At 41.3% G+C, this 13,896-nt stretch overlaps 1 protein-coding gene across 11 annotated transcripts in view; it reads right to left on the reverse strand.

Annotated features, from left to right (window-relative positions):
- The window catches only part of ubr5 (ubiquitin protein ligase E3 component n-recognin 5), a 170,989-nt gene that overhangs the window by 112,702 nt on the left and 44,391 nt on the right, over positions 1–13,896 (reverse strand). For 9 of the 11 annotated variants that reach the window (XM_038810121.1, XM_038810122.1, XM_038810128.1 and 6 more), the window contains 4 exons: positions 5,841–6,000; positions 4,876–5,025; positions 1,238–1,449; positions 34–150 (listed from right to left, as the gene is read on the reverse strand). In XM_038810121.1, coding sequence (XP_038666049.1) covers positions 34–150; positions 1,238–1,449; positions 4,876–5,025; positions 5,841–6,000 — 639 coding nt within the window. The remainder of the gene's footprint in view (positions 1–33; positions 151–1,237; positions 1,450–4,875; positions 5,026–5,840; positions 6,001–13,896) is intronic. The other 2 variants (XM_038810123.1, XM_038810132.1) reach the window with 1 other exon arrangement.

Here is a 13,896-nt window from a genome sequence, read left to right on the forward strand (position 1 = left end):
GAGACAGCGAAACAATAATTAAAACTTCCATACCTGTGTATTTCTATATGGTTCAGATTCATTCCACTTCCACTGGTACAATTCACCTTTACTGCTTACAGCTATAAGCTCAGAGTATAGGGCTCCAATTGCTACAAATTTGGTACCATCCTGAGGAGGAGAAGAAACAAACATGATTCATTTCTCTGGGACTTGGCTGAACTGCTCTATAGAAAAAACTTTTCCAGCAGCAACATTCTAGTCATTGTGGTATATTTATTCCACCTGGCAAAGTTGTTGTCTAACCTTCAGGTCAAAATGAAGCTCATTACAAATTTCAGAGGCACAAGAGTTATATTAAATATTAGCCTCCATTGACTGGTATCTGCCGTCCCTGAATGTTAGCCACATAATCAAACCAATTCAGTCCCACATTAATATTCATCAGTTGTCTTTGAAGACAGTTTTGAGATTTAAATCATTTTTCTCACGAAAATATTTAGCTCTTCCCCTCTCCGGAGTAAAAATCGTTGCTGGTGCAATGATAGACATAGCAAAACACATGCACAGTCAACCGTATCAATCACTTGTATCACTGTTCCACTGCAGGCAAATTGTTTAACTAATTTCCCACCTCAAATTAAAACGAGCGGCAAAAAATTTAAAAATTAACCATTACAAAATAAAGCTAATTTGTTAAGTTCTATCCAATTTTGTGATACTAAATTTTGGTTCGAAAGTACGCATTAACATTTTGTGGTCCTGACTAGTTGAACACTCATGGAGCTATTCTAAACTGCACATTTTCAGCTTTGGTCTTCCAGTAACTCAAACTCTGTAGCGTAATTAGAGTGCAAACCAGCTGAAATCAAATGTCAAGAAATTTTCAAGTTGGTACCGTTTTAGCTTTGCATCAACTGTAATATGACCAAATTTTAAATAATAAATATGTAAAAAGCCAAGCAAGATTACTTCATTGACCGTTGAATGCCAGTGAGTACAGCTCACTGCTTACACACTCAATTTCCCCATAACCAGCATGTGACATTAAGCTCAGAAAGAATGACTCAAGCTGCCAGCCATGTTTCAAACTAATGCAGCATAAGATAGTATGCTAGACACTTGGTCCAGCCATAAATATCTTCTGGTCAGATGGCTTTTATTTTTAAAACTGTGCACAAATTTAAACAGTTACTGAATCAATGCCACATCCAAAAACAAATACCTTCGGTCAACCATTTGTTTCTCAAAAACTCACCCGATCAGGCCACCACTGCAGTTCCTCTCCCAAGGAAACAGGACTTTGAACCGGAAGGCTTTTCTTATCCAAGCTCGATTCACCTTCTCGGCTTGTGGAGCCTCGTTCATTATCAAATGAGGAGCCATCAAGCCATCTCCTTTCACGTAAACGTAAAACTGACTCTCGTTCACGCAACAGATCGGAGTCTCTCTCTAAGGGAAGAAGGAGAACTGGTATGCAATGGGGTCACACCAGTGGAATAAAAATAAGCCAATCTCTAGGAAAACCCTCCACAGTACAACTAAAAGCAGTGTTACACAAAACAAGTGCGTAACAAACCTGCACCAAGCCAAATCAAATATAATGAAGACTACTACTGAAAGGAAAGTCCCTACTAATGTATGTTGACCCTGATTATTCTCTCCTCTTCAAAAGCAAAACCTCATTTTAGGCCAACCCAAGTTACCTACCATTGCCTCCCAATAGGACGGGCAGCCAACTGGTTTGCCAGGATAATGAATGACTGCTAGGTGTTCAAGAGCACACACGTTGATGTTGTTTAGAACGCCCTCATTTCTTGGATGGAATACCCTCAATTCCACTCAAACTCCTCCCCCTCCCCCACCAACCAACCCTTTCTATTTCAGACACGTATTTTAAGTTGAGCTTTGACTGCAAGACTGCACAAACGAATGGCAAAATTAAAAGTTTTAACATTTTGAAAATTTCTACAGTCCAAAGTATTGCATCCTCTTGAAGTTTGAACGTATCACAGAAAACTGCATATTCTTTGTAGTTTTGCACATCAATAAAACACCAGTTATCTTGAATCAGTTACTGTGGCACGTCCCATTATTTTCTTCATCAAGGAAACATCATCAATTTTGGAACCAGATCACTTGAGCAAACAAGTTTTACAAGATGATACATGTGCATTTTAAACTAAAGTGGCAAATGGGAAGCAATAGTTTGTCCATTACCTTTCAGTGCTGGGACTCTAAATAGATGCAGCAATGCAGGCCAAAACAAGTACAGCAATTCATGGCTGCCCATCTGTCACTGTATCAATGTCATTGCATTAATTGCAGTAATGGTTTGATTTGTAATGTGGAATAAACATGCAACAGACAATAATTTAAATTTTGCATTTCTACAATTATTCAAAGTTTATCAAGCCTATTCTTTCTGCACCTCAGCATTTCCATGAGTATATTTAAAACAGCAAGAACATTTTAGGTGTAAACGGTTATGAACTCAGGCTTATTTGGGACTGCATCTTTGATTTAGGGTAAAATGAAGGCAGTAATGTGACCTATGAAGACTGCCAAGAACAGTCCTGGGTGAGGGGGCCAAAGTGCCAGATTATTTTACTGGGAAGAAGGTACAAGGTGTCCGCACCTGGAGACAGCAGAAGCATCTGCATTTAGTGGTTTGACTGCTAGTCTAACAAGTCCCAGGAAGGTGTTGAGAATGTCAGGTTGCAAACGGTTATACTTTAAATTGCTCATTTACTTCCGAGATAGAATAGAGGTCTAAAGCATGGCTAGTCAGCACTTACACCAGAATACATGCCCCTTGAGCTTCACATTGTCATGGAGCGTTGAGAGGGGAAGGGTTTCTAAGGTACCCCCTGAAACACACTCAGATCTGGGAGAGAGAAAGCAGCTACATGCCTAAAGTCTCTATGGTTTACTGCGCAAGAATGCAGAGGGGAACTCGCACTCCGATTGAACAGACCAAATTCATGAGGATTTGGAACAAGGTTGGAACACATGTCTTGCTTGTACCAAGGGGAGAATCTCCAAGAAAAACCCTCACGATGGAAGACAGATCTGGGGTTAAATGATACCAAGTTGAGAACGATAGTGGAAGTAAAGCCTCAGGAGCCAAGAAACACTTTTGGAGTGGCTCCTACTTAAGGGACAGTAAAGTGATTTTTTTTTTTGTTTGTGCTAAAAGTAAAAAGGGAAAATTCTGTAATTGAAGTACAAGTCACCTACAAAACTTGCATTTGGTAAAAGTGCTTTTAGTCTGTTTGATCTAGTAAAAGTCTCCAAACATGAAATCTTGTGGTATTGTCCTTTCATTTATAGACTGGAAACTCAAATTCCTTTTCTTTTTAAAAAAAAGTTATTGGTCTCTATGGGGTCATAACAGTATTATGTCATGTCTTCAGTATACAATATGACCATAATATTCCTATCTCCTTAAACTAATTACCCAACTTCAGATGTATTCCAAATTAATTTGTTCTGACTTAGTTAAAATGTTGAGTGTTGTCAGGATCAAAAGATTTTGTTTAATGTACAGCCTCTTGAAGAGCGCACAGACTGCATTTGATGCCATATAATCTTTCTCCAACACACCTGCAAAAAGCTTGTACATTTTTAACTTGAAAGAAGACTAAAATATTTAGAACGATAGAACAATCAAGAGTGTAACTTTCTAAATTAGAATTTTGTCCTCGTATACAATTGCTATATAAGACAAAGTATTTGTCCTGACAATACCTTGGTCAGACCTTAGCTGAAAAAAAAAATCCAGTCTTGATCATCTCATATCGTGGAATGATACTGACACTTTCAAAAGGGTGCAGAGAAGGACTGCTGAATTAATTCCCAGCATTAAAGCTTCATTATCAAGATAGGCTAAATGAGCTGGGATTCTACATTTTAGAGAAGCAGAGGTTTGGGTTATCTGATCAAATTTTAGACAACGATGAATAGATGATGCCGTTTGAATTCATAGTCTGCTCCAATTTAATTAGAAGGACCCACGGTCATATTCTTAAGTCATAAAAGTTTAGATGTTTGAAGTGATTTTTTCCCCAGAGAATAGTGGACATCTGGATCTATATCAGCACACACAGTACACTCTTGTTAAATTGCCTTCATGCGAGAGCTTGATCAGTTTCTGGCAGGGCCAGAAATTCTAAAGATAGACACTACATAGAATCATCAGTAACTACAAAGAATTATCAGGACACAATGTCCTTGCCTACTTGGTGGAGGGGCATCAAAGAAAGGTTTTTCAGTTTTTGCACCATTACTACCCAAATTGGCCTATGTTTTTCAACCATCCCAGATCATATGGTTTTGGGTGGGGCGGAATGTATTTAGGCATCACATTTTTGCTGGAATGAATAAGTGGAGTCAGAGGATCATTTCCTGTCAGTCACTGATCATATGCTCAGCAGAAGTGTCAACTTCTAAAATAAATACCAAATAGCTCATGAGTGCAACTAGTAAAGAAAGCAGACCACTTCAACATAGTCGTGGTTCTTGTGTAAATGTAGAGATATTGATACAAAGCACATCGTGTCTTCTGGCAAAAGCACGTAGAATACTCAAAGATGAGAGATTTTTAGGGTGGCAAAAAGATAATTCTCTCAAGTTTCTCAGTTCAAACGATTCATCATGGAGGATTTTGAAAAACAGAGTGGCAAGGTTTTTTTTTTATCTTGTACATGCTTTTGAGACATACCCAGCTCTCTGCTTTGCCTCCAACCACTTAGCTGTCAAACAAGCAATATTACTCTAAATGAAATGATTCACTACGCTTACCACCAGAAGTAAAATTATTTTTGGAAAGCACAAGACAAGGAGAAAACACCTAGATATAGAAAAGCTTGCAAAATTATCTTGGCTTCAAAATACCTCTTGATGAGCCTAGTCTGGAGAGAGAAGAGCGACGGAAGGAAGGATAACCAAAATAGCTGATATCTTCAGAAAACATAGCATCAGCATCTATGATGACACTCGGGTGTGCAGAATGGATATCTGCATCCAGTAATGACATAAGATCCTCTGAGAAGGGAACATAGCAATGTCAATAGTACAAAAGAAAAGGCAAGTAAATTTGTTCAAAAAAATTAAGATTGGTGATATATATTCCCTCAATATAAAAAAACTAGCACTTGAAAGCATGAATGGAGCACATGGGATATATATCATACAAACGTTCTCGGTGGAATAATTCTCAATACTGTAAAGAATTTAAGCACACAAACTACAAATAATCATGAACAGCATTTCTCACATTAAAATGCAAGATGCCCGGGGCAGCACAGTGGCACAGCGGTTAGCACTGCTGCCTCACGGTGCTGAGGACCCAGGCTCCAAGTCACTATCCATGTGGAGTTTGCACATTCTCCCGGTGTCTGTGTGGGTCTCACCCCCACAACCCATGTGCAGGCTAGGTGAATTAGCCATGCCAACTTGGTCCTTAATTGGAAAAATAAAAATAATTGGGCACTATAAATTTATTTTAAAAGATGTAAGATGGCCATCCATGTTATTTGTAGATTCAGGAAAGAAATTTTGAGAAAAGGGGAAGTCATATCAGAAAGACTGCAGATATTTTTGTACACATTGAACTATACACAGTAGTTTCAAACAAACATGGGGGGAGAGAAAGAAGAGATGTTTACAAAACCTTTCTGAAATTACAATTTAAGATAGGTTTGAATTAATAGAAACATAGGTTGGCACTTCATTATTGTTATGCACCTGAGGCCTACAAAACAACAAAATGAATGTGCTTCTCCAGGATACTCCATTTTCTTGCTATCAAAAGAAAATAAAAAGTCTCAACCTGAAACCCCAGTATCAAGCTCACAAACCTCCAGGTAAATAAGATTCGCTCGCTGTATCATCACCATCATCTCCATCTTCATCATCACGGCTAAGTAGGTTGTTTACGGCAAGGTTGACATCCAAATTAGTCCTCTGTAGTTCCCGAATAATAACACTTCTGGATTTGCCTTGCAAAACAACTTGTGCCTGTTGACAAAAAAAAAAGACTAAGCTGCTGCATACAATGAAGAATTCCATTTAACACAATGTTAAATGCTAGTTAAGAAAAACAAAATCAATTAAGCTTCCCAAAGAAAGTTGGTAGACAAGATCACGGGTTTTCTGAAGACAAAAGCAAAAATGCGGCAGACACTTGAAATGGGAAATGAAAATAGAAAATGCTAGACAATCCTCAGACATATCTGCATTCCTTGAATTATGGTCTCTTGTGCACTCCCCAGCTACAACCAGTGGTGACCGTGTTTCAGTTGTCTCGGACCAAGCTCCAGAATTTCCTCCCTACGTCACTCCGCTTCTCTAACTCACATTCCTCCTTTAAGACACTCCAGTAACAAAGCTTTTGGTCATCTGACCCAAAATCTCATTTGGCTCTCTGTTCATTTTATAATGCGCCTGGAAGGACCTTGGGATATTTCATCACAGTGAAGGTTTGCTATAAATACAAGTTGTTGGTGAAATACTCTGCAGGTTAAGAAACATCTGTGCGGAGACAGAGTTACTGTTTCAGCTTGAAATGTTAACGGTCTCTTTCCACGATGTTGCACGAGTAGAGTATTTCAGCTCTGAAATACTTTTGTGTTTTTATCTCTAAACTAAGAAGTACTGCCTCAGTGGCTCAATTGAAAATAGAAAAACATCAAGTGAAGGTGAAAAGCTAGAACTTTGATGTCTAGGTATTAACTTTTATCTTTAGCTATTCCAAGAATTCATGTACTGAATTCTCTAATCAAGATAATCAAGAAACAAGTCTGTAAACAGCTCAGCTTTCCAATCATCCATTTAATTTGGCACTGGTTAGCATTGCTGCCTCGCCGCGCCAGGGACCCGGGTTCCATTCCGACTTTGGGTCACTGTCTGTGTGGAGTTTGCACTTTCTCCCTGTGTCTGCTTGGGTTTCCTCCAGGTGCTCCATTTTCATCCCAGTCCTGCTTAGGTGGATTGGCCATCCTAAATTGCCCCTTAGTGTCAAAGGATATGCAGGTTTAAGTGTGGTTACAGGGTTGCAGGGATAGTGTGGGAACCTGGTTAGGATGCTCTTTCAGAGGGTTGGTGCAGATTTGATGGGCCGAAAAGCTTCATTCTGCACTACAGAGATTCTATGAGTGACCTTTTTTTTTAAACGCCCAAGATATGACCATCACTGGCAATTCCAGCATTTACCAGCCATCCAAAGATGCCTCAAGAAAGTGGTGGGGGGTCTTTTTCTGGAGCCGCAGTCATTAATATGGTGACAGTACTCTCACAACATTGTTGGGGGGGCGAGACCCAGAATTCGACACAGCAATGATAAAGGGTGTTCTTAAATGTTCCTGAAAAGCTGCATCGTGCCTCCGGCAAACACAAAAAGATCACATTCAAGCAATCACTGAAAATATGCAGAGCCAAAAATAAGCATCCCTCTTTCAATTGTACATACATCTTTCAGACAACACTACTCATTTAGCTGAGAGGTGCATCATGTTACACTTGCATAACAGAACTGCAACCCATGCATTCTTGCTATCGGGGAATTTACTGCACTTGTATTGAGGGACAATTCCATGATACTGGAAAACTGAAAACATATTCACAAACTTAGACATACACAGTTGTTCAAATTGCAGTTCATAGCATCATTTCTAGGCTTTCAAGACTTTCCTCATTAACTGGGGAAGATCAGGTGCAATTAGCATTATTGGGCGAGTAAACGTGGTGATGCAGTCTTTCCCGCTCGTTAAACCAGCAATAATCATCTCATTGGGTTGTCATCTTGTTACCGTCAGTCCCTGGGTCAAACTCCTGAACTGTTGGTACACATGTGGACTGCAGGGGTTCAAAGCAGCAGCTCACTACCACCTTCAAATGTAGTTAGGGATAGGCTATAAATGCTGACTTAACCAGCGACGCCTACATCCCAGGAAAGAATAGCAGCACTTAATTTACTGCAGAGTTGCCAAAGACGAAGCATCTCTCAAGCAGGAGTATGGTAAATTTTAAGTACTCAATTCATTTCAGTTCCAGTTGCCATAAGAGTATGTTATCATTTCCAGTTTATACAAGGGTAACAGAATCTACATTGGATACATTTTAGACTGAAAACGGAATTGACAAATTGAAAAAAGCATTGAAAGTTCAAGGTATTTAGCACATTAATGTCATAGAGTCAAAGTTTTACAATGCAGAAAGCGGCCCTCTGGCACACCAAGCCTGCGTTGGTCATCAAGCACCTACTTATTCCAATCCCATTTGCAGTACCTAGTCCTTGGCCTGGTATGCTATGGTGTCTCATATGCTCATCTTAATGTTTCTTAAAAGTTGAAGGTTCCCAACTTCACCACCCTTCCGAGCAGGGAGGCCCAGATTCCCACCCGAGTGAAAAATAGGTTTTGCCTCAAATCCCCTCTAAATCACCTGCCCCTTATCTTAAATATATGCCCCCGATTGTGGACACACACCCCCCCCCCCCCAACGAGTGGGGAAAAGTTGCTTCCTATCAATCAATGTTCCTCAATTTTGTACACCTCAATCAAGGCCCCCCTCAGCCTTCCCTACTCTAAGGAAAGCAACCCCAGCCTAGTCAGCCTCTCGTCATAGCTGAAATATCCTGGTGAATTTCCTCTGTATCCTTTCTAGTGCAATCACATTAGTGTGGTGACCAGAGCTGCACATAGTACTCCAAATGTGGCCTAACCAGCGTTTTATACAGTTCCATCATAACCTCCCTGCTCTTGTATTCTATGCCTCAGCTAATAAACCCATATGCCTTCTTAACCTCCTTATCTAGCTATCCTGCTGCCTTCAGGGATCTAGGGCATGCACCCAAAGGTCCCTCTGGTCCTGTACTTGCTAGCATCCTACTGGTCATTGTATATCCCCTTGCCTTGCTAGTCTTCCCAAAAATGTATCACCTCTCACTTTTCATGGTTAAATTCCATTTGCCACTGTTCTGCCTATCTGACCAGCCCATCAATATCGTCTTGTAATCCAAGACTTTCCACCTCACAGGTGGTGATTGGGTCCTGCCCGAGTGGAATAATTTTCAGAGACCCAAGGAGCTCAGTTTGCATCTTGGACACACTGGGGAAACGACCTCCACTCTTCTTTCGCCAGAAAGGTTCTGAGCTGCTGTATTTCTGAAACTGCAAGCGATCCAAATGAATCTACAGTGAAAACCATTACAGATTGGAAAGCAGGAATCTCGACCCAAAAGTCTTATTTGAAGGATAGTGTACTAAAGTCAACCTTCTGAAACAAATAATTTTTTTTTCCTTTTACTTATTATCATTCACACCTCTCTTCCCCTATGTTTGTTTGTCTTGTGTAGCGGGCACGGGAGGGAATTAGGAATTAATTGTTAACCAGTTGTATTTGATGCACATTTCATTTCCTGGATATAAATAAAATTTACAAGCCTAGTGACTGTAATTAGTGGGCAGCTAAGAGTCAAAGACTTCGGGTATTTTTCTAAGAATCATTGGTTAATTCAATTGTGTAGCGACTTTGGGGGGGGGGGGGGGGGGGGGGGGGGGGGCTGGAATTGACCGCACCCTAGTCCAGGGTGTCACAGATCCTATTTGCCAAATTCCCCTGGATCCCATGGGCTCTTGCTGGTCTCCCATGTAAGACATGATTGTCCCTGACGAAGCCAGGCCGACCATCCTAGATCAACCCTTGTCTCTCCCAAGTGGACATTAATTATGTTGTTCAGAGGATTTTTCCAATAGTTTCCCGACCACTGAAGTGAGACTCACTGGCCTGTAATTACCTGGCTTACCCCTACTTCCCTTCTATAATAATAATCTTTATTACTGTCACAAGTCGGCTTACATTAACACTGCAATGAAGTTACTGCGAAAATTTGACTTGATTTGATTTGTCACATGTACCGAAGTACAGTGGAAAGTATTTTTCTGCGGCTGAGGGAACGTACACAGTACGTACATAGTAGACAAAGAGAATAATCAACAGAGAACATCGACAGGTGGTACATTGACAAACAATGATTGGTTACATCCCCTAGTGGCCACACTCTGGCGCCTGTTCGGGTACACAGTGGGAATTCAGAATGTCCAAACTACCCAACAGCATGTCTTTTGAGACTTGTGGGAGGAAACCGGAGCACCCAGAGGAAACTCACGCAGACATGGAGAGAATGTTCAGACTCCGCACAGACAGCGACCCGAGCCGGAAATCGAACTTGGGATCCCGGCGCTGTGAAGCAACAGTGCTAACCACTCTCCTATCATGCTGCCCTTGACTAATGGTACCACATTAGCTGTTCTCCAGGCCTGGCACCTCCTGTGGCATGACAGGATTTGAAAATTAGCAGCGCCCCTGCAAGCTCTTCCCTTGCCTCCAACAGCAGCCCGAGATACATCTCACCTTGGTCTGGGATTTATTCACTTTTAAGCCCATTAAATCCACTAATACTTCCTCCCTCCCAACATTAATTGTTCAGATATGTTACAATCCACCTCCCTGATTTATATACTTACATTGTCCTTCCCCATATGAACACATGTGCAATTTAAAACCTCACCCATGTCTTCTAGCACCACAGATATGGTTCATAATGAGTCCTATTTTTTCCTTGGTTACATTCTTGCCTTCAATGTACTTAGAAAACAGCTCGGAATTTGCCTTTATTTTGCCCACCAGAGTTTTTTCACGCCCCCTCTTTGCTCTCTTAATTTTTTATTTTAAGTACCCCCCTCGCTCTTTCCATACTCCTCCATGGCTTCACGGTTTTGAGTCCTCCTGTACCAGCCATAAGCCTCCCTTTTTTTTCTCCTTCTGCAATCTTGTATGCCTTGACATCCAGGGCCCTTCAGGCTGGTTGGTCCCACCATTTACCTTCATGTTGGCCCTGTACACACCATTTTCTTTTTGAATGACTTCCCCACTGCTCCGATGTGGATCTTCTTACAAGTAGCTGCTCCCAGTCGCTTTGGCCAAACCCGGTCTCATCATATTATATATGGTGACTGTGACTCTCAACTTATTAGTTTAAATGGTGAGCAGTGGCATAGTGGTATTGTCACTGGACTAGTAAACCAGAAACCCAGGGTAATGCTCTGGGGACCCCCGTTCGAATCCCACCACCGCAGATGGTGAAATCTGAATTCCATAAAAATCTGGAATTAAAAGTCTAATGATGAACACAAAACCATTGCCGATTGTCATAGAAACCCATCTGGTTCACTAATGCCCTTTAGGAAAGGAAATCTGCCATCCTTACCTGGTCTGACCTACATGTATCTGCAGACCCACAGCAATGTGGTTGACTATTAAAAGCCCCTCAGGGGCAATTAGGGATGGGCAATAAATGTAGCCATCAACACCCACATCCCATGAATAAATAAAAAAAATTAGCACTAATTCAATGTAATTTTGATTCTTAAACATGCTCCATATTCCATTCTATTGGTTTTAGCCAGATGACAAATGTCTGAAATAAATGCAGCAATAGTGCCAACATCTGGAGCGTACAAAGGCCATATAAAGCTTTTTCAAATGACTACTCTTAAAAGAGCCAGTGCAGCATTGGAACCTTTCTACATTTAATCTTTAACAATGGTGCTCAGGTTAGAAAGTACAAAGCAGCATTGTTAAAGATTAAATTAGGATTTTACTTCTTACACAAAATGCTAGGAATTTTAGATTATCAAAACACTTTTCACAATCACAGGGCATCTGAAAACACTTCAAAGCCAATGGTACATTACTGAAATGTACTCACTGCTGCAAGGAAATAGACGGTCAGTCCAGCAGCTGCAAGGGAAATGCCAAAAACAAAGCAGACCACCTTCTATTGCCTTTGCCGATCTCACCAAGGCATTCGATCATGTGAACAGAGGCTGTCTATTTAAGCTGCTGGAACATTGGTTCTCAACCGAAGCTGTTCAATGTACTCTCCTCTTTCCATGATGATAGGTACGGTCAGATATAGCGCACAACATTAGAAACTTTGAGATCCACAGTGGGTCAAACAGGATTATATTCTGTCACCAAAACTCATTGGCATATTCTTCTCTTCACTGTTGTCAGGTTGTCTGTAGAGGGTGTCGATTACATCACAGAATTGTTCAGCCTTGCTTGCTAAGATCCAGATGAGTTGCCCTGCACTAACAGTGCCACACCAACGTGCCATAACAAAGCAACACTTGCAGCATCAAATCGGCATATTTCATCACATCACCCATGCAAAGTGTTCAGTTTGACCATCAACAGGAAGCTAAAAGCCATGATCCAGGGTGCGGCCATACAACCATATCAGCATTTACAATGTGACCCTGAAGGTTGTTGACCCATTCACGTATCCAGGCTCCACAATCACCTGCATTCTGGCTTGATGCTGAAATCAACACATGCTTTGCAAGAGCTGCAGCTGTATTCCCCAAGTGAACAAAGTGTGTGGAACAGCAACCTGACTGAGAACACCAAACTGTGAGTCTACCAAGCCTGTGCCCTCAGTACACCCCTCAACGGTATGAGACTAGAACATATACAAGGCAGGACAAATGTTACTGTCTTAGACATATCTTCAACATCTCCTGGCAAGATGAGGGCACCAACTCTAAGGTCATGGACCATGGTAATTCCACCAGGATACATTAAGTGCCACGTCAATGACATCTCCGCTATCTTGGCCATGTTGAATAGGGATACGACCATCATCCATTCAAAGAATGTCTGTACAGTGAATTGGCCTCTGGGTCACAACCTCCTTGGCATCAATATAAAAGCAAATTACTGCGGATGCTGGAATCTGAAACGAAAGGGAAAATGCTGGAAAATCTCAGCAAGTCTGGCAGCATCTGTAGGGAGAGAAAAGAGCTAACGTTTCGAGTCCGATGACTCTTTGTCAAAGCTTTGACAAAGAGTCATCGGACTCGAAACGTTAGCTCTTTTCTCTCCCTACAGGTGCTGCCAGACTTGGGAGATTTTCCAGCATTTTCCCTTTCGCTCCTTGGCATCAATATCACTGTTACAAAGATACCTGAAAGCGAGATATGAAGATGGCGGACATTGACAATTGGGAGACCGTCGCTGATGCTGTGACATCTGGAGGCTGACTGGTTGGAAGGGCATTGGAAGAGACTAACAGAAAGCTCTGATGGCTGAGATGAGGGTCCAGAGAAAACAGGCAGTGAATCATGCACCTTCTCGGCCCACTGACTTCCTCTGCAGTCAATATGGCAGATTGCCAAGCCAGCGTGGAGCTCTCAAGTCGCACCAGGCAATTCCTAAACATCAGCCAATTTGCAGACAGATGGAAATTAGATACTAATCAGATAAGCTATTACATTAATGTTGGTTTCAAGGTTAATTATTGACCAAGTTACCAGGATGAGCTTTCCACTTCCTCTTCATATAATGCCATGGAATCTTTACATACACCTGTTTGGGCAATGCTTTAGACATCTCATCCAAACAATAGCATCACCCGGAGTGCAACACTCTCTTAGTCGTTCAGTCAGATCTCAGCTGGACTGTGCACTCAGGCCTTTGAGGTGGAAGGTAAATCATCTGGCTTAGGAATCGGAGAGGGGTTATTAAAAATGGTCATAAATGATATTGTCTGAGCATGTATCCAATACCAAACTGCTTTGAAAAGTGACTTATGTACTTTTCAGAGGGGGCTTGTCCACCTGGGGACTGGAGCTCAGGTGGCAGCACAGTTTCACCAACATCAGGGGGAAAATAGTGAGCAAACACCACAGGCACAAATTAATAGATACTTATACAATCAAGGTGTTCTTTCACCTGCAAGGATATTTCTTATTAAATAAAAACTAAACTGCCCAAATGTATTTAAAATTTTGGGCATCACCAGGAAAATACAAAATCAGTCAGTAGGTGTCAGCAACACTGACCCAGTAC

Source organism: Scyliorhinus canicula, chromosome 10, assembly GCF_902713615.1.
Source record: "Scyliorhinus canicula chromosome 10, sScyCan1.1, whole genome shotgun sequence".
NCBI lineage: Eukaryota > Metazoa > Chordata > Chondrichthyes > Carcharhiniformes > Scyliorhinidae > Scyliorhinus > Scyliorhinus canicula.